General features: G+C 41.3%; 3 protein-coding genes across 6 annotated transcripts in view; 1 reads left to right on the forward strand and 2 right to left on the reverse strand.

Moving 5' to 3' along the window:
• IRAG1 (inositol 1,4,5-triphosphate receptor associated 1) overlaps positions 1-7,608 on the reverse strand; it is a 125,733-nt gene extending 118,125 nt beyond the window's left edge. For all 4 annotated transcript variants that reach the window (XM_042461575.1, XM_042461496.1, XM_042461418.1 and 1 more), the window contains exons 1-2: positions 6,937-7,608; positions 3,831-3,976 (exon numbers count right to left, since the gene is read on the reverse strand). The gene's annotated coding sequence lies outside the window, so the exon portion shown is untranslated. The remainder of the gene's footprint in view (positions 1-3,830; positions 3,977-6,936) is intronic.
• Positions 7,609-7,854: 246 nt separating this feature from the next.
• Positions 7,855-21,356, reverse strand: LOC121927975 (protein KASH5-like). Its single transcript, XM_042462145.1, has 7 exons — positions 21,244-21,356; positions 16,248-16,355; positions 15,916-16,096; positions 14,711-14,772; positions 13,670-13,736; positions 9,985-10,140; positions 7,855-8,892 (listed from the first exon to the last, which is right to left on the reverse strand). Exons 2-7 carry the CDS (start codon positions 16,321-16,323, stop codon positions 8,715-8,717), a joined length of 720 nt encoding a protein of 239 aa, XP_042318079.1. The 5' UTR covers positions 16,324-16,355; positions 21,244-21,356; the 3' UTR covers positions 7,855-8,714.
• A 934-nt stretch (positions 21,357-22,290) lies between these two features.
• CTR9 (CTR9 homolog, Paf1/RNA polymerase II complex component) overlaps positions 22,291-25,909 on the forward strand; it is a 31,737-nt gene continuing 28,118 nt past the window's right edge. The window contains exons 1-2 of the mRNA XM_042461770.1: positions 22,291-22,462; positions 25,561-25,659. Coding sequence (XP_042317704.1) covers positions 22,418-22,462; positions 25,561-25,659 — 144 coding nt within the window. The 5' untranslated portion in view covers positions 22,291-22,417. The remainder of the gene's footprint in view (positions 22,463-25,560; positions 25,660-25,909) is intronic.

Genomic DNA, 25,909 nt, shown 5'->3' on the forward strand with positions numbered 1-25,909 from the left:
GCCTAAAATAACGTCAATTAAATATTACCCTAGCTATAAAGTTATAAAACTGTTCTGGAAAACATTTAGGCATTGATGAACTACAAAACTAAGAACTTCCATAACATTATGGCAGCCATCAAGAACATATTTATGTATGGCTGAACCAAAATGAAAAAATCCACTTTTCATTAGCTTTTCTTCTGCTTGCCAATAGAAGCCCAGTTTCAAGTATGATTTACTACCTCCCCTAGCGCACATTCAGGTGAAGCTTCTAATAGCTGGTTATCTAGCATTTAGGTAGCAGCATTCCAGAACAAAAAGTCTGCAGCTCCATTTTGTACCAGTGTTATTTTTAATTATTTTATTCCTATTAACTGTAATGTCACCCCATATCAAATGTGTCTATGTGATGAGATTGCCCCCCCAAGAAATAACAAATCTGAACAAATAAATGGTACCAAAGCAGCAACATATACAACAAGTACTATAAGGATATCTCATAGGAGATATAACAGCACTCTGCTCCCTAAATAACTTTCCTATCTTAGAATGGAGTTCCTGTAATAAAGACTTTAGTTTGTTCTCCAAACCATTGGTGTCTTCACTCCTTAGTAAAAATCTTTGACCACAGCACTTAACTAAATGTAATATATCTTTAGTCAAGGGTCTTTGGAAAATATTCTGGTCCCCTTGAAAGATCTTATTTCTCATGCTGAAAATATTTACTAACCAAATATTTGGCACAGTCCTATCTGTATATATTTCTTGCCCACTCCCTCATGTTTGATTTTAAGAGGAAGCTGTCTTGCTTAAAAAAAAGAGAGAACTAAGTTGGAAGTGCTTTAATGCTGTACGTTATAAGTTATTTAAGAGGTTTAACTGAAAGCCAGCAGCCTCCAATATGCTGAATGAAGCAGAAGTACAATATGTTCTTACTTGTTCCTTCATGCCAAAAATTAAAAACAACATATTCTGCTCCAACTGTATCATGTAAAATACAACAAGGCCTCACATTGTTCTCTATTGTATTGTATATATTTATATAGTGGTCCTACATACTTTGTACTTATGTTTACTGACATGTTTAATGACATGTTTCAATATTACATACCCCAAAGAAAAGAATGATTATAGTGTTTCTTTTTCTTTTTGATTAATCGTTTATTTGTTACTGTTGCTATTATTATTATTATTAGTAGTAGTAGTAGTACTATTCACCACTACTGCAGTTTTAAAAGTCAGTGTGGTGTAGTGGTTTGAGGATTGGACTACAACTCTAGAGACCAGGGCTCGAATTCCCACTTGGTCATGGAAATCCACTGGGTGACTCGGAAGAGTCGTATACTCTCATCCCTAGAAAACCCCGGGAAAGATTCATCATAGCATCACCATAAGTTGGAAATGACTTGAAGACATATATCAACAATTCTATATGAATGATAAGGGAACTATAACCACCATAACAACTGTAGTTTTGCCTCTCAGTCCTGCCATCTCCAGAAAGCCTGAAATATTTACTTGTCCCTTTTATCACCATGGACTATGCAGGGTGGCCAAACTGTTAAAATTATGCCTGTCTATCACCATCCCATGTGGTTAGGACCAGATTTTGGTGGGGCACTATTGCTGCCCACAGAAATTTGAGCAGCACATCAACACCCTCATAACTCATTTATGACTAACATCTTGTTGTCTGAAGATCCTGTCTCTATTATAGGCAGGCTAACGCAGCAATAGCAGCATCCTCTTCTGAGTGAGTGTGGTTTCTTTAGAGATACAGCTGCAGTTGGCTGGAGAAACTGGTCTTTATAAAAACAGTATAAGGTCCAAAACACAGTGCATAAATAATCCAGTTTGAGACTGCTTTAACTGACCTGCCTCAGTACTAGGGAATCCTGGGAACTGTAGTTTGTTGTGGCACCAGAACTCTCTGACAGAGAAGGCTAAATGCCTCACAAAAGTACAATTCCCAGAATTCCCTAGCATTGAGCCAGGGCACTTAAAGTAGTCTCAGACTAGATTACTTTTGCAGTGTGTTTTAGATCTAAGCTGTTATATTCCTGTTGACTACTTACTTTGTTTATTATAGTGGCTATCTATCTATCTATCTATCTATCTATCTATCTATCTATCTATCTATCTATCTATCTATCTATCTTTGGAGCTTTCAGAGCAATAGGATCATCACAGCAACTCACAATAATGAAATATAAATACAATTACAATATAACAATAACCATGTGCCCATAGAATTTAAAACAAAACCCCTATTGTTCAATTACAGTTATTACTTTGGACCTTTTCAGGGTAAATAATTAAGTAGTCAGCCCTCAGTATTGGCAGGGAATCAGTTCTGGACCTTGTAAATACCCCCCAAAAAACTGAAGTCCCATTACATCAATGGGCACTAATGTGCGCATGGCTGTGTAGCCGTGACTGTGTAGCTGAATATGCCGCCATTGACAGCAATGGAGCAGGGCCATACTGCTCCAATCCATGAATGTCCAAACCACCCATTCAGAGAGTTCTATATTTTATTTTAACTTCCATGGTAACATCCTATGGAACAGTGGGGTTTGTAGTTTGGTAAGGCATTACAGCTCTCTGGTTGAGAATTTTAAATGCCTCTTCCTAAAGTGCAAATTCTAGGAGTGTACAGTCCACCCTCGGTATCCGTAGACTTGCCATCCGCTGATTCAGCCATCTGTGGATGGCAATCCCGCACTGATGTAGCATTGGCGGTGTAGGAAGAGACAGAGGAGGAGGAAGAGGCAGGAGGAAGAAGAGGATGAAGAAGAGGAAATGGCAGCAGTGGCAGCGGCTCCCTGTACCAACCACCCACCTGCTGTGGCTGGTGAGAGCCAGGAAGGAGAGAGGAAAAGGGCTGATGGAAGAAGAGGAAGAAGAGATGGGAAGAAGAAGCCGTGGCAAAGGAGACGGGAGGAAGAGGTGGAGGAGGAGGAAGAGAAAGAGGTGGAAGAAAGGAGGAGGAAGCATTGGCAGTGCCTGCCCCCTGCCCACCACAAGTGAGAACCAGGAAGGAAGAAGGATGACATGAAGACATCTGCACAAGGGCTGAAGAATCCCGTTGTCCCCATTCCACTGGAGACAATAGAATTTGAACATCCCTTGGTTTTGGTATCCGTGGATACTGAGGGCCAACTATATAGGATGTTGCCATGACAGTTAAAGTGGAATAATACTGTGTAGTGTGAAAGGGCCCTTTCCCTCTCCTATTGCATCTAGGTAGCTTCTAGTCTCTTCTTTTCTGGAAATATTCCTTTGCATTCAGGCTGATTTTATGATGATAGGGACTTATTCAGGGAAATACCAATCTGCACTAGAAATTATGTTCAGTCATGATTATTTCTATACATCTCTGCCTGATTTTGGCAGTGATTCAGTGTCTCAAACAATGTCAGCCTTGATGTCCACTGATGAGCGTAGGGTCTGTTATGTCTTCCTTCTCTTAGCTAAAAATTGTTTACTAAGTGAAGCCTGTTTGTCTACTACAAGATGCTTGACAAGAATAGAACAAGAGGTGAAACACTAGCAATCAAAACTGAAAAAGAAATGACTATAAATGTAAGGACTCCGTTCTTCCTACTTTATATTTCATTATAGTTGGATTCACAGAATTGGTTTCTTCATCTCAGTGTTTCACAATTACCTTGTGGTAGTTATTCTGGCCAAACATTACATCTTTAAAAATATATATTTGGGTTGCATCTGAATTCACATGCATAATACCACAGGTTGCAGCAGCGGTGTAGCATGTTATGTAAAATACACATATACTCCAATCCCAACCAAGTCTACTCAGAAGCCAGTCTCAAAACAAAACTTACCAAGCTGATTGTGCTAAAAGCTGTGGACCTTCCAGAAATGTTTCTAATCTTTTCAGGGTTTTGTCCCAAGACTTAAGGAATGGGTATAAGTTGGCCAGTGTTTGTAATACATTTACTAGCGAGTGGCCCCTTTTCTGTTTCAGTTCCTAAAAAGATCAGGATATGGACAAAACAACAAATGCTTTCAAGTGTTCAAATGCACCTTAGAGTCCCAGTATTACATCCTAGCACTTGTAAGGGTACAAAACTGTGAAAATAATTGTAGTCTTGGTTTAAAAGCACCACAAAATATATAACAAAAAGTTAATGCTATAAGATATGGTCAGATTTCAAGGCACATGAAGTTCTATTGATTCAGTTCCACTCTTGACTGTGTAATGGAATAGTGCCCTCTTCTGACACAGCCCACATTTATAATTTTTGCACAAATATAATAATAAAAAAATATTTGCTTTACACATTCTAGTACAATACATGCATGCATTCTATGTTGGGCAATAACTTTACTATGTCAACCCCTTAAGGCAAAGAATTAAGAATAACTGGATCTGAACCCAATTAGATAGAGGAAGAGTGTGTGAATATTTTATACATCAGTAAGTGTGGCTGCCTCCTTATCTGAAATATCAGCATAAATATTAAACAAATTCTATCTGGCTTCCAACTGACATCAGAGTAGATCTACTTCCAAGTTGTTCCATCTGGACTTGAAAGATGCTGTCTTTTTTGGACAATGTTTAGCACTGAAGAGTCAAGAATGGCTCAGAGAGTGTAGTACAAACCATTTGAATGACCCAAAGTGTCCTCTCTTCTTTTTTATCTATGCTGACTCCTCTGTGATGTAAGCTGATACTCGTAGAGATGTTTTTCCATCTCTTCTCTTCCCATCAGTTTTCTCTCAGCTCTTCATTAGAATGAAGCTAGACTACGTTAGAACTCTTCATAACTTTCCTATCTTAAAACGGAGTTCCTTTAATAAAGCCTTCAGTTTGTTTATCCAAACCACTGGTGGTTTTGCTCCTTAATCAGGATCTCTTAACCACTGCATTCAGTTTCTATCAGGCTTTTGTTTTTAAAAGATTCATGAAAGGATTAAGGTAGATCAAATAATGAGGCCACGTGTGAGAACAAAGGCCTCATTATTTGCATCTGCACAGCAGAAATAATCCACACTGACACGACTTTAACTGCCATGGCTTAATGATATGAAATTCTGGGAATAATAGTTTGTTATGACTGTAGAGCTCTCTGGGGGTGTTCCCACTTGGCAGATAAAATGGATTATATTGACGTGATTCTGATTCAGATTATGTTCCGGGAATAATTCAAATTTTTTTCCATCGTTCCATTACGAAAAGGGGCAAATTACCTCGATTCATTTAGACCCTGTTTTCATTCCCATTTATTTTAAATCGCTTTATTTTAAAGCGGATTAACTTGCTAAGCGCCTAGCTTCAGACATCACAAGTCTTGGGGGTGGGTTTTTTTTTGGGGGGGGGGGCAACCAATGAAAATCGGCTGCACCCGAGGCTCTTCTGTTGTGTCTCCCCAGACTAGAAGGAGTCTCTATTCGTCCTATTCTGTGTCTCCCCATATTAACTGCCATAACTCAGTGCTAGGGAACCTGGGAATGGTAGTTTATTATGGCACCAGCACTCTCTGGCAGAGGAGGGTAAATGTCTCACAAACACAACAGTTCCCATAATTCCTTAGTACTGAGCCAGGGCAGGTTAAGGGCTCTCGAACTGTATTATTTCTACAGTGGGTTTTGAACTACAGATGAGATTTTTTTCATAAATTAAAAAAATTGTTACGTTATAATTTACTTTAGAAATACATATATATATATATATATACACACACACACAAATATACATTCATATGTGTATATATATGTGCGTTCACACACACACACAAATATGTATGTGTGTATATACCTATATGTTTGTGTGTTTATAAATCTATATATATATATATATATATATATATGCATGTGTGTGTGTGAGTATTCATATATAAACATATGTGTGTGTATAAAGATATCTATCTATCTATCTATCTAGTGTGTGTGCGTGTGTGTGTGTTTGCCAAATCGGATCAAGGAGGAGAAGGCAGCAGGCTTCAGTGGGGAGAGACTCTTTGGGGAAGAGACAAGAGAAAGCTTGATCCCCCACTCAGATCCCTGGGCATCCAGGCATCCAGGCTCTCCTGTGTCTTCCCATAGTTCCTCTGGAAGGAGCCTCCATTCCTCCAAATCCCTTTGCCTCCCCCATTGCTCCCTGGGCTGTCTGGGGGGGCGATCAAGCAGGCATGTCCTGCAAAGCCCATCTGCTGCTCAGGCACTCAGGCAGAGGCGAAAAAAGAAAAAAGAATAGTTAAAAATGGTGTTCAATGGCTCTCCTGACACATTGGTCTATGGATGAGGAGCAGAGGGGAGGTTGCAATCCACCGGGGGAAAGTCTATGCGAACTGAAGAAAATGGCGCTGGTGATGTAGAAAGAGAACAAAGAGGGTGACACCCCCAGGCCAGCCCCTTGAGCGCTGCTCCTCCCATCTCCTGGTTCCCAAATCAGACACCCTTTCGTTCCCATTCGGATACCATGAATCAGACACCGGGAGCAAAAATAATTCGCTTTAAAACCTACTGTTTTTTTAAACCAGTTTATAGGCATATAATTCAAATTATTCGAGATAATCCGATTCAGATTCAAATCTCTATGGGAACGATTCAGGGGCAATGCAGGTCGAATTCGGGCTTGAGTGGAAACAATACCCCCTAAATTCGCATCATGATCCGCTTTATAGGAGAATGGGAACACCCCCTCTGACAGTGAAAGCTAAATATCTCACAAAACTACAATTCCCAAAATTTGTGAATTAAAAAAAAATGATAAGGAAACTGCCTTCCCCACTCTTCCATTTGAAACAATGCAGGTGATACATATAAAATGATGATCTGCTTTCCTCTAAGCTTCTTTCTCAGGAGGGAAGGGATAGACTGATTTTACTGCTACAAAGCCTCATGTCTTCACTCAAATGTTATCATCAAGCAAACATTTATATAATCAGTAGCCTGTTTTATTAAAAATAGAAACAACTGACATACCTCTTCTAGTGCAGTAGGTCTGGTGACAGATTCAACACCTTTCTTCTATTACAAAAAATGAGAAAGATCATGAAAATGCATTAGTAAAAAAATAATAATGAATGAGGCTGCATCCCAGCACTAACTTGGGAGTAAGCCTCAATGAAGCCAGCATAAACATGTATATAAAGTATACACACCTTATATATGAAAACAGAGATATGTAGGATTGCATACAGTAATTTCAAATTTTTATATAATAACTGTACTTCCAAGATGAAGAACCTATAAACCTCATCCTAATGAAAAAGTGAACTGTTTACAATAGCCTACAAAGAGTGCTGCAGTTGTGAATACTCTTAAGATCTCCACCAGAACCACTTCCTCTGGGGGCTATGCTGGAAGCTGTATGGGGAAGGCATGTTTCTGGGGGAGGAAGGGAAGGAGTATATGGGGTCAATTCTTGAAAAGAGTACTTTGCCTTGGAGCACCTCAAGTAGTTAAAATGTATAGAATCATTAGAAATGTTTTTGTACTTATGTTAATAATACCTTAATAATTCCATGTATGACAATAGCTGTGACATAAACACCTCCTAAACAACTTTTTATCAACCTAATTCCCGAAGCTGGAGTCTGCTGTCTCCCATTCACACAACAGACTCCCGCTTCATGAGTGGAGTGCAGGAGGAATCCAAGGATTCTTCCTCCTCTTTACTCCTGAAGTAGAAGGCTATTGATAGAATGGGAGACAGCAGCCTCCAGCTTCAGGAGTGGGGTTTAGGAGGAATACAGGGATTCTTCCTCCTGTTCCCAAAGCAGGAGGCTCATGTATCAATGGGAGACAGCAGCCTCCAGCTCCCAAAGCAAGAAGCAAATCTGACTCAACAGCCTTCTGCTTTGGGAGCTGAAGAGGAAGAATCCCTGGATTCCTCCTGCACTCCACTCCAGAAGCTGGAGGCTGCTGTCTCCCAATATAACAACAATCCTTTGCTCTGCAAGTTAGCTGATGAAGAATTCCTTGATTCTCCCTGCTCTTCACTCCCAAAGGTGGATGCTCTTCTGTCAATGACAGATAGCAGCCTTCACTACACTTCCTTCCTCCTTGTTTCTCCTGCCTGTTGCTTCCTCTCATGGATGAGGCAGGCCATACCAGGAGAATGGAAGAAATTAGAAGTCCTGTCCTGTCTCCTTCTCCCAGAGCAGTGGTTCTCAACCTTCTAATGCCATGAACCTCTAATACTGTTCCTTATGTTGTGGTAACCCCCAACCATAAAATTATTTTCGTCTCAGTTCCTAAGATCATCAGAAATATGTGTTTTACGATGGTCTTAGGCGATCCACAAGTTGAGAACTGATGTCCCAGAGGTTGTTTGAAGCTCAGTGGGCAGAGAATGGAGAGGCCTCATTTGCCACACTATCTGGCCACACGTCCTCTGTCTTACAAGGTTGGTTAATGCTACACCCATTTCTTCCAAAAAGGAAGACATTTAGGGAGTAACAGTGGAATTACTAAAGTGGTTGTTATGGTTTCATCCCACTTATGGTGTCACCTGCAGTGGCCTGAACCCCCATACCACCTAGTGACACCTAGCTGGCATGGGCGAGAGGCTTCTCAGTCACTTCTCAGCCAGCTACTTGGCTGATCAAGTAGCAAAAGGAGCAGCAACTGAGATTGGTTGTTTTCAATGTATAGTAAACCTAATATCAAGAAATAAGGGGGGGGGCGCTAGGGTTGTCACAGAAAAGGAAAGGGGGCGTTAGTCCAAAAAAGTTTGGGGAACCACTGGTCTGCTGCATTCATAGTCTCAAAGAAGTACTCTCAGTAACAAAAATTGCCTTCTGCTTCAGGAGTAATACCAGGCTGGTGACACATTCACGGATCATATGATTCTCTTCATGCAAGTTTGCCATTTTACTCTTAGTGTCTTCAAGTTCTTTATATACATTTTTGAAGTTTCTTAGAGGTTTCTCCATGCTAGAACAAATTTAGAAACAATTAATTGAGTCTTTAACAAGATCTTTAAGCAGCAGTAAAGAGTACAAGTGATAGAAGACAGAAGGCCAAAAGAACACATGGATAAACAAGTTGTATAATACTAAGGCTGCAGTGTTATACCCACTTATCTGCAAGTCAGATTTATTCAGCAAGAGAAACACTGGAGTAAACAAATGCAGAATGAAATTGTAAAACTAAATGGAAATTTAATTTCATCTGCTTGTAAAGACAGACAAAAATTGGTGAAGCCAAACAGAGCCCAGCACAATTAATCATGCAGAGTTTTAAATTACAGAAATACATAATACAATTAGCTGACAGAAAAATATATGAAAAGATTCTGTTTCTCTTCTATCCTTAAATCCAGTATCATTTAAATCAGGGGTTAGCAAATGTAGAAGGCTTGGGGGCCAAGTTAGCCTACCCATGAGACCTTGGAGGACTGCATCACCTTTTGCAAAAAAAACCCTTTTTTTGCCCTAAAAGCTTAGAAGGGAGTGTTTGGGGGCATTCTGCCATGTTTTAGCTCTGTCTGGGACATTTAAGGCCCAGGAGAAGGTCTTTTGAACAACAGGGAGTAGAAGTTACTTCCTGTTTAAAAAAAACCACTGTCCTGAGCCTGAATTGACCCCAAGGTGGTAAACATGGTATGAATGCCCCATATTCCTCTGGGGCCATGGTGTGCCACATGCAAACTATGAACTATATTTTGCCCATTATCTCCTTAAAAAGTTAGATACATTGGTTGATCAGTATACAGTGGCAATAATAGTCTTTTAAATCCAGTGCTTCTCCAAATAAGAAAGTCAAGACACAGAGCTGTGTGGTGGCATGAGTGTTGGACTAGTACTGAGAAACCAGGTTTAAAATCTCCACTCAGTTGTGGAAACCCACAGGGTAAACTTGGGGAAAAGTAACCTCCTCCAAACAAATCTTGCCGAGAAAAGCCCATGATAGCGTTGCCTTAGGGTTGCCATAAGTCAGAAACATCTTGAAGGCACATGATAACTACAACTACAGCAAGGCACACACATATATACCCCCCTTTCCCAAACACTTAAAAAATAATACCTTTTTACTGTGTCCCTCAGGTCTGCAATATCATCTGTCAATTGCAGATAGGTTTCCTCAGATGTTTCCATTACTTTCAGGATTCCATGTAATTGCTCAGCCATTCTCTGATTTGTATATTTTATTTCTTCTATACTGCTGTTTAAGCCACATATCCTTAGTGAAACAAAATACAGTTCCTCAATATTAAATACTTTTATTTCACTGTATAATGTTTTGGGGGTAACAAATCAAAAAATCTTTTGTGCCCACCCCAGGCTGGAAAAGTAACATTCTACCTTGTAACAAGTTAACTGGGTTGCTAATAGCAATATCAGTTGAAGGCTTTCATGGCCGACATCAGTTTTTTTGAGGGTTTTTCAGGCTAAATTCAACAATGCAAATGAGAAATCTCCCAGGGTGGGGGGGGGGGTTTCCCACAGACAATGAGCACTAATCAAGCAGACACTAATCCTTTTTGCGACCTCCCACCTGAGGACTGCCATTAGCAACACAGACAATACACAGGCAAATCACTTCTGCCTTCCCCGCTTCACACAATAGTGTGTGTGTGTGTGTGTGTGTGTACATACATACCCAATTCCTTTCTAGGTGGCTTTCTCTGAAGATGCCAGCCACAGATGCTGGCGAAACATTAGGAATAAACTCTTCTAGAACATGGCCACATAGCCCGAAAAACCCACAAAAAACTAATATCAGGTACCTTTCTGTAGTGCTTATCAGTGAACTCAGCACTCCCTAAGCAGTTTACAATGTGAAAGCCAATTGCTCCCAGAAAGCTGAGTACGCATTTTGGTGACCTACGAAAGGATGGAAGGCTGAGTGAACCTTGGAAACCTTCTCTAGGATCAAACTTAAAACGTTGTGGCTGCAGTACTAACATTTAATAACTGCTCCACCAAGACTCTGTATAAGACTATAATTAATTACATTTGAGCAGAATGAGAAAAGGTTTTTGCCTATTACTTCCTCCTGGATTCTGACACAATCTGAGCAATGAGAGGGTGAGCAGGAAGAGTCACATAAGCAGTGGCCACCCATGTGAGTCTTCCTCAGGTTCATCTACACTTGCCCAGAATACTCTGGCTTGTCCCTGGAATATTCTACCCTCAATTTTGCACCTTACCTTCCCCCTTGCCCTTGTGATGACAGGGGGCTGCCTTCCCATGCGTGGTCCCTGTTTTCACCCGATGCAGCTACTGAGGTCAGGTGCCCAGCCAAGCTATTGATGCTGGGCACCTTCTTTTGGCCTCAGACTGACTTGCTCCCACAGCAGTGGCACTGGGCAATGAATGCGGACCAAGAATGAAAAGGCAGTTGTCTGTCGTTGCTGAAAACCTACCAAAAACCCACAGGAAAAGGTGAGTTTTTAAAATGTGGGTTAAGGGGAGAAAAGTTTTAAAGCATATAAATGCAAGTACTGTACATAAATAGGTACCACTCCAGTGGGAAGGTAAACAGTGTTCTGTGCAATCATGCTGGCCACATGATCACAGAGTAGTCTCTGACAACACTGGCTCTTCAGCTTAGTAACGGAGATTAGCACATGGACATGACTTGACAATCTTGTCAAAAGGGAATACTTTTACCTTTTAAGGGGAGAAAGCCCAGAATTAGATTTGGGCATCGTGAAGCGTTGTTTAAGCAGGATGCAACAAGCCTGAGAGGAACTCAGGGTAAAATAATATGTAGATAACGCATTGCTGGGTGTTATACAATTAGTGAGGAGCCAGCAACAAGAGGGAAAGTGAGAGGGGAGTACATTTAAAACAGAACTTGCATTTGAAACTCAGGATGGGTAGACATTTCAAAAGTAAACTTTTTAAAAGCCCACCTTTTCTGCTTTCCTTCCTGCTGCCCAAATAACCGAAACTGCTCTTGTTGCCAGAAAGAGACAGACTGGAATTCTCGCAAAGACATACGCATGCATATTGACATCCCTTTTTGGGCCCTGCACAAGTTCATATTCCATTTCTCCCTCTTCAGTGTCCAACACCCCCACACATCTACTGTAAAACCTCTGAAGTGACCACACACAGCCATTCCATGCTTTGCAGTAGGAAGGCAGAGAAACCTAAAGCTACATCCTCATAGCCAGATGTACAATGATGACATGAGTGCTGAGGTCTGCCAGGATCCCCCAGGGGTCTCAGCACTCATGTCTTCATGAGTATGTCCAAAAACATTATATATATATATATATGTTATAACTATTGGAGGGACACCTCTGAAATTGCCTGCTTGCTATGAAGCATAGAATGGCTGTGTGGGGCGCCTTCAAGGCTCAGGTAGGGTACATGGTTCAGTGTAGCATAGGTCTGTATGCCTATATTTATATTACACTGAGGGAATGTTGAATTGAGGCCAGAGAAGGAGTGAGTTTGTGTGAGTGTACGGGTTGAGTACCCTCTATCTGAAATGCTCCATAATCCAAAACATTTTTTATGGATGGTTGAGATAGTGACACCTTTGCTTCCGGGTGGTTCAGTGTACATAAACTTTATTTCATGCAGAAAGGGGCTCAACAGAGGGGCGGCTCCATGCCGCCCATCTTTCCCCCTTGTTGGTGCTGCAGCAGCCACTGCCAAAATCTCCCTAGAGCTTCTTTTTTGCAGCGCTGCAAACAGGAAAGGGCACTGCCATGATGCCACTTCCTGTCTGCGACATGTGGACGCTGCACCATCATAGCAGCCCCTGTGTGGATGAAGGCGCCACCGCACGTTAGAGTTCGGGAGCATGAGGTTGCTGCGTGCTCCCAAACCCTAGTTTCGGCCCGGTTACAGCGCTTCCTGCCTGTCTGTACCGGGCCAAAGTTATTAAAAATACTGTATAAATCCACAGATTTAAGCATCTGTAGATGACAAGCCACCGGTTGCCCCCAATGGCGGTGTGTGCATGCGGCTGCACCGCCATCAGGGACAATGAGACTTCAGGTAAGCCTCTGTTGTCCCCAATGATATTGCATGCATGCGGCTGTGCCACCATTTGGCGGCAATGTGCACATGCTGCCGCTGGGGACAACAGGTGGCTTGCCATCCATAGATGCTTAAATCCATGGATACCAAGATACACTGTATAACTAGTGCCTTTTTTTTTTTAAAATAGCATTCCAAACTCTTCTATGTGGAAACACAGGAGAGGGCTCACCTGCTGTAGTGCTCCAGCAGCGGGATGCTTGGCAGTGACATTAGTTTAATTTGGGTGCCAAATTACAATTTGTTCTTCACCAAAATGTTTGGGGGTCAGGGGCCATAGTTTGACTGGTGTGTTGATTTCTGTTCCAGTCAATACTATTTTAAAATTGTTTTAAATTATTTTAGTTCCATTTAAACTATTTTCCATTGTTGAATGCTGTTTTACTGCTTGTATTCCACCCTGAAATCTTTGGATATAAGGTGGAATATAAATATTAATTAAATAGATGCTGTAAATGAATGTTAATCCAATGGACTAAAATTGATCCAACTGTGCATTCCAGCTGCTAGTACAAGATACCTTTCTGGGAAAGCATTAGTCATGCTTAGTGCTGCTTGCCCTTTTACTGCATGTGCATGGATGTCATGTTATATTCTTCTCAATAATTTTGTTTGAAAGCATTGGAAAAGGTAACATTAGTGCAGTGTAATACACACAATTGAAGAATTCCCTCATCTTTCATATTCGTAAATATGGCTTGCAAACACACATTTCAGAATCTTTACCACTTCCTTCAAATATCTCAGCATCTTCATCAGATAAGTATGGCATCATATCTGCACAAAAAAGGAGAGGAAATGTCATCTTGGATGTTGTTTACAAAAAAGTGACCTTGAACAAATCACACTCTCTCAGCATCAGAGGATGTCAATGGCAAACTCACTCTGATGAAACTTGCCTTAGGGTCACTATCAGCCGGAAATGACTTGAAGGCACACAACAACAACAACAACAACAACAACAACAACAGCAACAACAACAGCAACAACAAACAACTATTTCTGAAATGTGCTGTTAAGACATATTGGTTGCTCTAAATGACTTTAAGAAAAAACACATATAGTACATTTTAAAAATGGAGACATAAAATGAACAGGATTTTTTTTCTTACAATCTAACACTTAAGAACACTTAAGGCAGCTGATCTTAAAGGCCCATATCCCTCCCCCAAATTAAAATCCAATGCAACCACATGCATATTGCACTGCTTCTCTAAGAAACACAAGGGCAATATGTGATGTTATTCTACTTTAGCCTCATAACCACTCTGCAAGCCACAATTATAGCACAATCCATTAAATGTGAATTAAATCTCTCTCAATCAGTTTGTATAGGATTGCTGACATCAGTCAAAGCCATTAAGCTTCAAGTCTGTAAAGAGGTGGACTGAAACCAGATCTCAGATTGTCCACATCTGGTCCAATATCCACACCAACAAAATGGCTCTGTTGCCAGTCTTCACATGGATTAGGTCAGTAGTACTCAACCCTTTTACCCTTGGGACCCCCCATTACATCTACATGCAGACATCAACCCCCTCCCCACTTGATGTAGCATATGAATAAAATCATTTTATTTAATGTGAGTATTTTCACTTGCACATTCATGTATAACATTTTAAACATTTTTTAACATTTTAAAAAGAATTAACATTGTTCACATTATAACAGTTTTATTTAAGTAAATTCACCACCATTATTGAGTATTATGCATAACTGGAAAAGTAACCATTGCCTCTCACAATTCTTACCATTATATTGAATGTTTCCATTGCTCATAGTTCTGTATCTTTCATATTCACTTTCTGAAATGCTAGATTAAAAAAAATAGATCTCAATCCATCTGAAAGCATTTTATAAAACTAAAATTGATTTGCTAGTCTCCATTCACTTGGTAAGTTATTTTATTTAATTTATGTTCACTATGGCCTGAAAGAAACATATGGGTAAAATGACCTGGCTTCAGCCTACGTTGGGCATGTTGAGTTTAGATGACACATGCCCCAAAAGCAGCCTGAAGCCATGCTGACACCGCACCATTGCAGAAGAACCAGGCCAAGAAGGAGAGGATAGAACCAGCTCCTAGTGGTGGCCCAGACTGAGACCAGGCATGTGCAGTTGTCACAGTCCCGGCGCAAACGTTGCTGGAGTGACATGTCATCATATTGAGTTTATGTGATATAATTCACAAAGTGACACTACAGATAATATGATGGATGCAATATACCAAAGTGAGATTATGAGCAATGTTTTGCCTGAATTATGATGGGACTAAAATGGAATCATATGCAACTCTTTGTACATATGCACAGTTCCAGAATACTATTTAACTCCCACAATATGTATAGAAAAATCAACTACAATACAATGCTTCTCTAAATTCCAGTTTTTTATGGGGTAGAAAAATGTCCAGCAACATAAGAGTTTCCAAAATAAATGTTTTCAGAATACATAATATCCAGGGGCTATATAATACTTACACCATGCACGAGTGAGGATGCTTATATTGCTTCTTGGTATGACATGTTTTTACCTCAATAAAAATTAGTAAAGTGCATGCACCCCAATAAAAGACCATTGTTCATGCCAATCTATGCTACATCTGCACTGCAGAAATAATACAGTCTGACACTGCCTTAACTGCCATGGTTCAGTGCTATGAAATCCTGAGATTTGTAGCTGGTTGTGGCACCAGACAGGAGGCTAAATATCTCTCAAAACTACAAATCCCAGAATCCCATAGCATTGACCCATATCACTTAAAATGGTGTCAAACAACACTGGCTAGGGATGGATGTTGCAGTCCAACAGTATCTGCAAAACCACATATTCCCCACCACAGACACAAGCAGTACCTGAAGACTGTCAGTCAGCAACATTTGTAGTGTCTGCAACACATGACTCTCAGTTAAAACCAGTGGAAACACAGAACATAATAAAGTTAATGTGCATTTACCAGTCTTGATAGCAGATGGCAATCCACTTTTTCATAACAGTATGAAAAGTTTCTTTGTCAACAAGAATATTTTGTCTTTTAGGGTCCAGCATGTCGTAGAGCAAGAGAAGTTTGCTGTGGTCACGGCTATGCCCAGTCACACCCTCCAAATATTTTATAAAAGTAGACGCAGGTGCCACTCCTACAAGAAAAGGGGGGGCAGCAAGACGTGGTAATAAGGATACAGATTTTACAAAACTTCTACTGGCAAACTACACATGTACAAAATTTATTGATAACAGCTAGAGTTTGGACCCCTAATTTCCGGAAGAATCAAGACAGTATAAATATACCTGTTTCTCTGGTGCTACAAACTTCAAATGTAATGCTGATTATATCATCTTCTGAGAAATCAGTAGAGAGCGACATGTCATTAGCTATGTATTAATCAATTGTAGAACCTAAAACAAAAATGGCAGGAAAAGATAGGATATCCTAAGAATACAGATCAAGATGACAAGAAATCATATATTTAAAACAATCTCCCCACCAAACCTCTCATTGTATCAAAGCCAATGATTGTGTAATTTGTCAGATCCACAAAGGAACAGAATTTAAAATCCAGTACATTTGTTCCTCCACTAATCAAGGTTAAACCTGCGGGGCTTGGAGCAGTTTGTGAAAGAAGATTGTGTAGTATTAACTGGCCCTGCTGAAGTATGTGTTCTAATCCTCTATGATATTGGAGGACTTGATTCCCAGAGCCAAATCTTCAAGTACATTCAAAACCAAAGCCACAATATTTATGTACCCAAATCATGGTCTTTAACAGTTTCCAGACTGAAAACAAAGTCTCTACTATGGAGGCGGGAGTAGGATCATGTAAGGATGATTTGTTCCCAGGCAGTTGGCTTCTCCCTAGCTGCAATCTATCACTGCTGTAAAGCGGCTGTAAAAGCAGAATCACAATGAATTTTCCACAATATTGAGGATAATATAGGTTCATATCACCATGCTCCTACTAGAATACAGTAGTGGCATGACAGAATTGCTCCAGCATACCCGCCAACATTTCACAGATGAAAACTATGATATGTGTGGGCAAGCAACATCACATTATGGTCAAGATGGCAAAAGTTACTAATGAGGAGCTAGGAGATGCTGCAGCAGTTTGCTTTTGCTCAAGCCTACTGGGAAGGGCATGATTCTGTCCTCTCCTCTCTTTCCTGCTGAATTAAATGAATGCATATTGGTTTTGTACTTTGAAGTCAGTTTGCAAAAACTGAAGTAAACTGAATAGAAAGGAGGAAAGTGGGAGGAAGAGAGAAAAACTGGGATACTCTAAAAGCAGCTGAAAAAGTGGGAAGACAGAGTATTAATTGAAATTGTCCCTTACAAATCAGGATTGTTGGATGGTATGTTCTGGGTAGGTAAAGAGAAAATCCAATTCAACTGAGTAGCCATTTGAAAAAGGGATTCTGAGGGTTATTTTTTTTAAAAAATAAAAAAGACAGTTATTTGTATTACGTTAAATACTTACTAATTTGAATGTGATTGCCTTTGTTGCTATCTGCCATCAAGTCAACTTAGGCTGAATTTACCAAAGGGTGGTATCCTATCTCCACTAGGTAGTATCCCTACCCCAGTCTGACCCCTTTACTGTCTCTCACACACATTTTAATCCAAACTGTAATCAGTTTGGAAAGCCAAACAGAGCCCTCATTACGTAGCTACATTAGTACAAGGGGACGTTTCTACTGCATGCACGTGTTTGCCATATCAACCGGAGCAGGTGCAAGGTTATGCTATATTCACACAATATTCTGATTGCTCATCTGTACTTGTGTAAAGTGAAACCCGTAGAGAAGGGAGAGGTGAAATGGCGACCTGTTTGTATGCATACAAACACCAAATCAAAGAGAGAGAGAAGAGGAGGAGGAGGAGGGAATGATAAGATTACTTAGGTGACTACCCACCAACCTGTCCTTACACTCTCCTACTTGAATTCCCAATTCTAATTTGGGTGGGTCAAACCACACTTTTTGAAAACCTGATTCTTCCTCAAAATAGAAGAGTAAACTGAAGGTTTCTTTTAATTGCCTGAAAGGCCTCAAACATCAAAAAGAGATGTTTTCACATCAAAAGGAGCGGAATCATAGAATCATAAATTTGGAAGCGAGTACATAGCCCATTCAGTCCAACCCCTGACATGCAGGAAAATACAATCAAAACATCCCTGTCAGATGTGTGTACAGTCACTCCTCCTTATACACATTGTTTACACATGGATTCAAGCATCCACAGTTTCAAAATGTTCAAAAAAATGTATAAATTTCAAATATCAAACCTTGCTTTTCCATTTTTTTTAACAAGGACACCATTTTGCTATGTCATTATATTTAATGGGACTTGAGCATCCATGGATTTTGTTATCCACGGGGGATCTTGGAACCAAATCCCAGCATATAACAAGGGTCCACTGTATATTCAGCCTTAGACTTATGGTGAAGCTATGAATGGGAGACCTCCAAGTCACTTTGTTATCAGGTCAGAAAAATGTATGACACAAACATTCATTGGCTAAGGCATAAATGTTCAAGTCACTCCAGAAATTACATCCTACTTGCTTTCGATTGAATCTTCATGTCTGAGGAGTTTTTCACACAGCTAAAAAATCCAACTTAACTTTCTGAGTTTGAATCCTCTTCCGGGATGCAGCCGGATATTATCACTTGCATTTTCCTGCTGATGCCACCTCCCGACTAAAATCTGTCTGGAATTCAAATCCAGCTAGTCAATTTGCAAAGCTGGGAAGCTTTGTGTTTTAACCTGTGTTTAAAAGTATTTAGTTATATATTATATTTTAATCTTAATTGTACCCTGCCATGAGCCCGGGGGAGAGGTGGTTAAGAAATAACAGCAATAACAACAGAGTGGGAAATCAATTGTATTAATTGCAGGGCATTTGTTGTTGTTCTTAACTGTCACCAAGTTGAATTTGACATATGGTAATCCCATGGATGAGAGACCTCCAAGTCACACTGTCATCAACAGCCTTGCTCAGGTCCTGGAGACTCAGGACTATGGCTTATATTTGATTGAGTCTTGGCTTCTGGGGAGAACCCAGGCTTGATTTGCTCTTTTGTCAGAAGAATTCTCCTCCAGTATCATATTTCAAATGAGTTGATTCTCTTCCCATCAGCTTTCTTCATTGCCCAGCTTTCACAACCATAGGCAGAAACTGGAAATACAATGGCATGTATAATCCTGACTTTGGCATTCAATGCTTATGTTTACATTTCAGGATCTTGTCTAGTTCCTTCATAGCTGTCCTTCCTAATCCTAGTTTTTTTATTTCTTGGCTGCAGTTTCCATTTTGATTAATGACTGAACAAAGATATGGGAGGTCTTTCACTACCTGAATGTCTTCATTGCCTTTAAAATTATGCAAATCATCTGTGGTCATTATTTTTGTTTTCTTAATGTTCAGCTTCAGGCACTAAATAATCTAAAAATACCAGATCCCATCCAAACTTGGAAGCTAAGCAGAGTCAGGCCTGGTTAGTATTTTGATGGGAGACTGCCAACAAATACCATGTGGCATAGGCTATATTTCAGAGGAATGAACTGGCAAAAACAACACTTAAGTATTCCTTGCCCAAGAAAACCCTGTTAAATCCATAGTCAACATAACTTTACAGGTGACTTGAAGGCACCCAAACTGCTAGTAGTATGGTGTCATCCACATATCTTAAATGGTTGGTGTTCCTTCCCACAATTACTCCTGTCTCTAATCCAGCATCCAGAAGGCATTTTCAGATAGAATGCATCCCGTATTAACAATTGGAAAGAACAGTGTCACTATTTTGTTTTTAATAGATTTTGCATGAGAAAACAGGGCAAAAGTGGAAAAAACAAGGGAGAATTAGTTGTAGATGAAGCTGAGACGCTCCAGACTGTTTTAATCACACCATTGCCCTGCTTTTTCCACTGATTGTATGGCAAATTAGACAATGTCATCCTCCACTTATAACACCTTAATTTTTCCACCACTTCTTCCAAAGGTTTTCTTACCGTGGAAATAGCTGCACAGTGCCTTCTGATTGCTAACATGAGCCGTCTGCCTGTAAACGCTTTATGATGTTTCCACATAAAGAAGAGGGATGGACCCTGAATTCATTACTGCTCTGAATCTTTGGAAGCTGCGTTGTCCTACAAATGCCATGCCCCCTAATGTTTCATAGGTAAAAACAGGAATAGTTATAACCATTCCATTCTTGAGCAGCAAAGATCACTGTAAGTAGTGACACACTCATTTTCTTCTTGTTGTTCATTTACACTGCAATAACCTGCCCTGTACCAGCAATGCAAATAGATGTAGTAGTAAGTTGTAAGTAACTGCAACTCCAGCATTCAGGAACATTTATTTTCTGGATTCAGATTTTTTTTAAAAATCATCCAAGGGAAACAGTTTTCCTGCACATGTGTGTGAATTTATAATATAAGCTAAAGACGTGAATATAATGTTCATGTCAAAATGAATTACTGTATTTTCTGGCTACTTTTTAAATCTGGCTGGAATTTATAAGACTACTTTTTAACCCAGGAAAATCTTCTCAAAAGTCGGGTGTCGTCTTATAGGGCAGGTGCTGAAACCTCTGAGCCGGACTGGAGAATCTGCAGTCGCCGCATGTGGGGGGGAGCTCAAAAATGGCCGTGGCCGCATCCCCGCCATATACAGCGACCGTATGAAAGCAGCAAGGGCGGCACTGTACAAGTACAGTAGAAGAAAATCCACTCACCAGGATTCGTGGAAAGAAGTGACTTAACATGGTCCCAATGACGAGGTGAGGGAGCGCTTCACTGGGAAGGTGTAAGTGAAGAGCGGAGCAAGCTGCAGGCTGAGGTATGGAAAAAAGAGCCGTGCTTGCGCTACCGCTCTGATAGTCTTAGAGACCATCTGAATTTGGAAGCCAAACAGGGTCAACCCTGGTTAGTGCTTGGATGGGAGACCACCAAAGAATATCAGGTGGTGTAGGCTATATTTCAGAGGAAGGAACTCGCTTTAAAACCACCTCTGAGTATTCATTACCTAAGAAAACCTTATGAACTTCATGGGTTGTCATAAGTTGACAGGCTGCATCTACACTGCAGACTTAATGCAGTGTGAACATGCTTTAGGTGCTATGGCCCAATGCTATAGATTTGTGGTTTTGAAATATTTCACTTTCTGTAAGAGCTTTGGTGCCACAACAAACCACAAATCCCAGAATTAAAGTACTGTACTGTCAAACTGCATTAATTCTTCTGTGTGGCAGCAGCTCACACACACACACACACAAACCTTACCCTCCTTTGCCCCAAACTGTTCATGAATCACGCAGAAGGGGCTCTTGCAAGCCCACTGAAGTAGCAGAATTGTTGGCTGTACAGTTTCAGACTAATGTTTGGCTTGGGCTCTTTACTGCATCCCACCTTCAGCTCCTTTGAGCTGTGATGCTGGAGCGCTGAGGATACTGCAGACAGCCAAAATGATGATGATGATGATTTATTTATAGCCCACCCAATCACAAGGAATCCGGGCGGGTGACAGCAATAAAAACACACAGAGATCAAGCCAGAAATCTCCCTGGAAGCCAATATGACCCAAATGCGGATGCCTTGCTTTGGCCACATCATGAGAAGTCAGGACTCATTAGAAAAGGCAACAATGCTGGGAAAGGTGGAGGGCAGGAGGAGGATAGGAAGAGGCAGATGGCAAATGGTCACTTCGAGGGTTCCCTGCCCTCAGGCTCACCATCTACAAAGAGAGAAGGCAAAGGCAGAAGGGGAGGGGTCCATACAATTAAAATGCAATTAAACACAATTAAGAAGACTTTATTTAAAATGATAATAATCCAATAAACTCCCCATACAGTTGACGAGAGAGAATTAACCATACAATTAAAAACATAGGAAAAGAGGGGCATTAACAAAAGGAATTAAAGTCTCAAATGGTGGAATGTGGGCCCAGGCTTCCTCCCTCTGCTCCGAAGGGGAGCCCGGGTGGGCCTCCTCCTCCTCCTCCTCCTCCCGGGCAGGAGGCGGGCATGGAGGCCGTGTCCTGGGGAAAGAGGGCGCTGAGCCCGTGTCCGAAGGGAGCGGAGGGGTGTTGCATGATGGCGGGCATTTCAGGAGAGAGCCTGGGAGACCCAGCGTTGTTGTTGTTGTGTGTGTGTCTCTACAGAGAACCCTTCCATCCGCTGACAGGATCCAGCTCTCTCCCTCCTCCTCCTCCTCCATCGCTCTGCACGACGACTAGGCCGCCCTCTTCGGAGGCGGGAGGAGGAGAGAGCCGGGGCCTGCTCCTCCTCTTCCTGCTCCGCCCCGTTCCCTGGCTGCTCTCCTCCTTCACTCCCCGGAGGTCGGAGCACTTCCTGGGTCGGGGCCTGGCGGCGGTTGCGCGGAGCTGGGGCGCCGTTGCTGCTGCTGCTGCTGCTGCTTGTGAGGCGAGGGAGCCCCGCCGCGGCCTAGCATTGCCACCATGTCCCGGGGCTCGATTGAGATCCCCCTCCGGGATACGGACGAGGTAGGCGGGAGAGAGAGAGAGAGAGAGCAAGAGCGGGGTCTGAGGCGCTCCCTTCCCCGCCGCTGCTCCTGCTGCAGGAGGCGTCCAGCCCAGCAGCCTCCCCAGGCTGTGCCCTTTCAGGAGCCCCGGCCTCGTCGGCCATCAGCCTGGCATCCTGGGAGCGGAGTCCAGGATTCCCCTGCATTCAAGCCATGAGCCCCAAACCTTGGTCCTCCGTATGTTTTGGACTTCATTTCCCAGGATTCTTGGCTGCTGGCCAGTCTGGATGGGGATTCTGGGAGTGAAGTCCCAAAGACATGGAGGAGCAGAGGATCAAAGCAATGGTTCCCAAACTGTGGTCCCCCAGGGGTTCTGGGCCCCTGGATGCATGGCAGGAGGTGGGATGGATGGCCCTCTGGCCTCTCCCAACTCTGTGGCTCCTGGGAACTGGGGCCCCAAACGCCCCAAGGGCCTCAGTGTTCAGAAGGGACATCAGTATAGAGAGGGATCCAGCAGCACCTCTGAGCCTCCCTGGAAGACAGAAGACGAAGGATGAGCCTTCCTACACTGGAGACTGCTTCCTTCCTGCAAGGTCCCTCTGGAGACTGACTTCCCAGACTAACATGGCTATGTCTTTCCTGAGTTAAAGAGCCTGGAACTGTCACAAGTGTATAATCTGGCAATGCTAGCCTGTTGCTAGTCCTAAGGGGCCTTGGAGATTTGGGGAAAGGAAGTTTAGCAGCCTGAACCAAGTAGCCAATTTCTGATGTCTTAATTTAAATGGCTATCATCAGTGAAATGATGTATTCCTGTGTTACTGACTGAAAGAAAGATGTTGGCAGCATGAGCTTTCATAGACTAAAGTCTACTTCTTCAGATGCACATGGAAGTACACTTTTGTCTATGAAAGGCCATGCTACCAACTCCTTTCTTTCAGTTCATCTTAAAGGTGCTACAAGATCTCTACATACTGATTCTGTAGACTAATACGGCTATATCTTTGAATTTCTGTGTTGCTGCATCTCTTGGCGTATTCTTCTAGCATTTCTGGGAGAATTGTGACACAGAAATGAAGTAAATAAATAAATATAACAAGGGCTGGGATTCCCATTTCAGCCACAAAGCATGAATCGACTGAGGAAGGACTTTTATAAAAAGTCAAGCAGACAAGTGGATCTTAATTCTGTGGCTTTAATAATAACCATCCTCATTCATACAGAGCATAGAGGACAGCATGATATTGATGCAGCTTGTGTCTCCCTAATCTGAAATGCTTGGGACAGAAGTGTTTGGGGTTTTGGATTTGTAATACTTGTTTTTGCATATACGAAATGACATAACTTGGAGATGGGACCCAAGTCTAAACACAAAATTATTTGTGTTTCATATATACCTTATACACATTGCATGGAGATAATCTTATACACAATATTTTAAAATAATTATGTGCATGAAACGAAGTGTGTGCACATTGATCCATTGGAAAGCAGAGCTGGCACTGTCTCAGCCATCCCTGAAAAAATGTTTTGGAGTTTGGAAATCCGGATAAGGGAGACTCAACCTGTCGGTCTTTTTGCTACTTGTTTCTTGCTGTCTAAGATGCATAGATGACACAATACTACAGTGGTACCCCGGGATACGAATGCGCCGCCTTACGAAATTTCCGGGTTACGAAAAAAATCCATAGAAAAAAACTGTTCCGGGTTACGAAGGTTATTTCGGGTTATGAAAAATTTTTTGGTGCTTTTCGGCGCTTTTTCGCACGAAATCGCGGCTTTCGCTATTAGCGCCTATGGCTTTTTTGGCTTACGAAGGATTTCGGGTTACGAACGCGGCGGCGGAACGAATTAAATTCGTAACCCGGGGTACCACTGTACTAGCAGAAATGAGCAGTTACTGAAGAAGGTCCAAGTGCCAAGGTAGGCTTAATGTTGAGCATAAAGAAAACAAAAGTAACGACCATGGAAGATCTACAAAAATTAATCCTAGACAATGAGAAAAATGAAATAGTCAAAGAGTTCCCATACCTTGGATAAAACATTTATCAGAACAGACTGCAGTCAAGAAATCGGAAGAAGACTAGGAAGGGCAGCTATGAAAGAACTAGACAAGATCTTGTAAAGATATACAACTGGGCACAAAAGTTAGAGTCGTACAAGCCGTTGCATCAGCCATCACCATGTATGGATGTGAGAACTGGACAGTGAAGAAAGCCAATAGAAAGAAAATAAACTCATTTGAGATATGGTAATGGAAAAGGGTGCCAAGTATACTATGGATGGCCAAGAAGCTGAACAAATACGTTCTAGAACAGGTCAGGCCCAAACTTACCCTGGAAGCCATGAAGACTAAATTGAGGCTATTGTACTTTGACCACATGAGAAGGCATGAATCATTAGGAAAGGCAATAATGCTAGGAAAGGTAGAGGGCAGTAAAAAGAGAGGAAGACTAAATGCAGCTAGATGGTTGAACTCAATCAAAGAGGCCATGGGCCTGGGCCTGAAAAACCTGAGCAGAGCAGTTGAGGACAGGGGGTCTTGGAGAGGTCTCCTCCACAGGGTCACCCTAAGTCAAAGTCAACTCAAGGCATTTAACAACAACAGAACCTGTCGGTACTTTTCCTACTTGTGAATGTGGACTTGAAAATTGGAGATGTGTGCAAGAAAGAGGATTATTGTTATTTTTATTTATATCCAACTTTTCTTCCATTATTGACATTCAAATTGCAGTTTTGCTAATTCTGTGCTTTTCTTCAGGCCACCACAAGCAAGACAATAATTCTTGCACCGAAATACATAAATTATATATGTGACACATCACATATGCAAATATGGGTTTCTTATTTCTATGTTCAGTGAAAGAAAGTAGCCTTGTATGAGGTCTTTTTGTTTTGTAATACTACAAAAATTCACTATTTATGCAGTTTGTCAGGGTGGACACGTAAAGCATCCAGAAAGAAAAACTACTGTGAAGTACAGTGATGTATGACTAAATTCTTATTGTTAAATGCACAACAATCATATTATTATTATTATTATTATTATTATTATTATTATTATGGTTTGTTTACACTGGAGTTTGAATATTTACACTGTTGGTATTTTATTTTATTTTTTAGGTCATTGAACTTGACTTTGATCAGTTGCCGGAGGGGGATGAAGTTATAAGTATTCTTAAACAGGAACATACTCAGCTGCACATATGGATTGCTCTAGCGGTTGGTATCCTGTCAGTTTGTTTTATTCTGTTCATTTGGTTCATGCATATCCCACCTTGCATTTGTCATGAAACTCAGGGTGATATACATGGAGTACCCAGCCAGTTGAGTATCCAGGCTGTGACTAGATCCAGACCTACTTGGAAGTTCCCATGTTACTTCATTGACACAGAAGATAGCCAGTGTCTATGCATATCATTTACAACAATGCCATTCAAAGTGGTAGTTCAAGGACGTATGGGATTAAGCG

This window comes from Sceloporus undulatus, chromosome 1 (assembly GCF_019175285.1).
Source record: "Sceloporus undulatus isolate JIND9_A2432 ecotype Alabama chromosome 1, SceUnd_v1.1, whole genome shotgun sequence".
Lineage (NCBI taxonomy): Eukaryota > Metazoa > Chordata > Lepidosauria > Squamata > Phrynosomatidae > Sceloporus > Sceloporus undulatus.

Bases quoted from the DNA above. Each gene is read 5' to 3' on its own strand.
- LOC121927975 (XM_042462145.1), bottom strand. From the start codon at position 16,323: ATGTCGCTCTCTACTGATTTCTCAGAAGATGATATAATCAGCATTACA. The intron at 10,141-13,669 runs GTGTGTTTGCAA...TGTTTCACTAAG, and splicing joins AGTGGTAAAGATTCTGAAAT to GATATGTGGCTTAAACAGCA. The intron at 8,893-9,984 runs GTATTATTTTTT...AATTTGTTCTAG, and splicing joins CTGAGGGACACAGTAAAAAG to CATGGAGAAACCTCTAAGAA.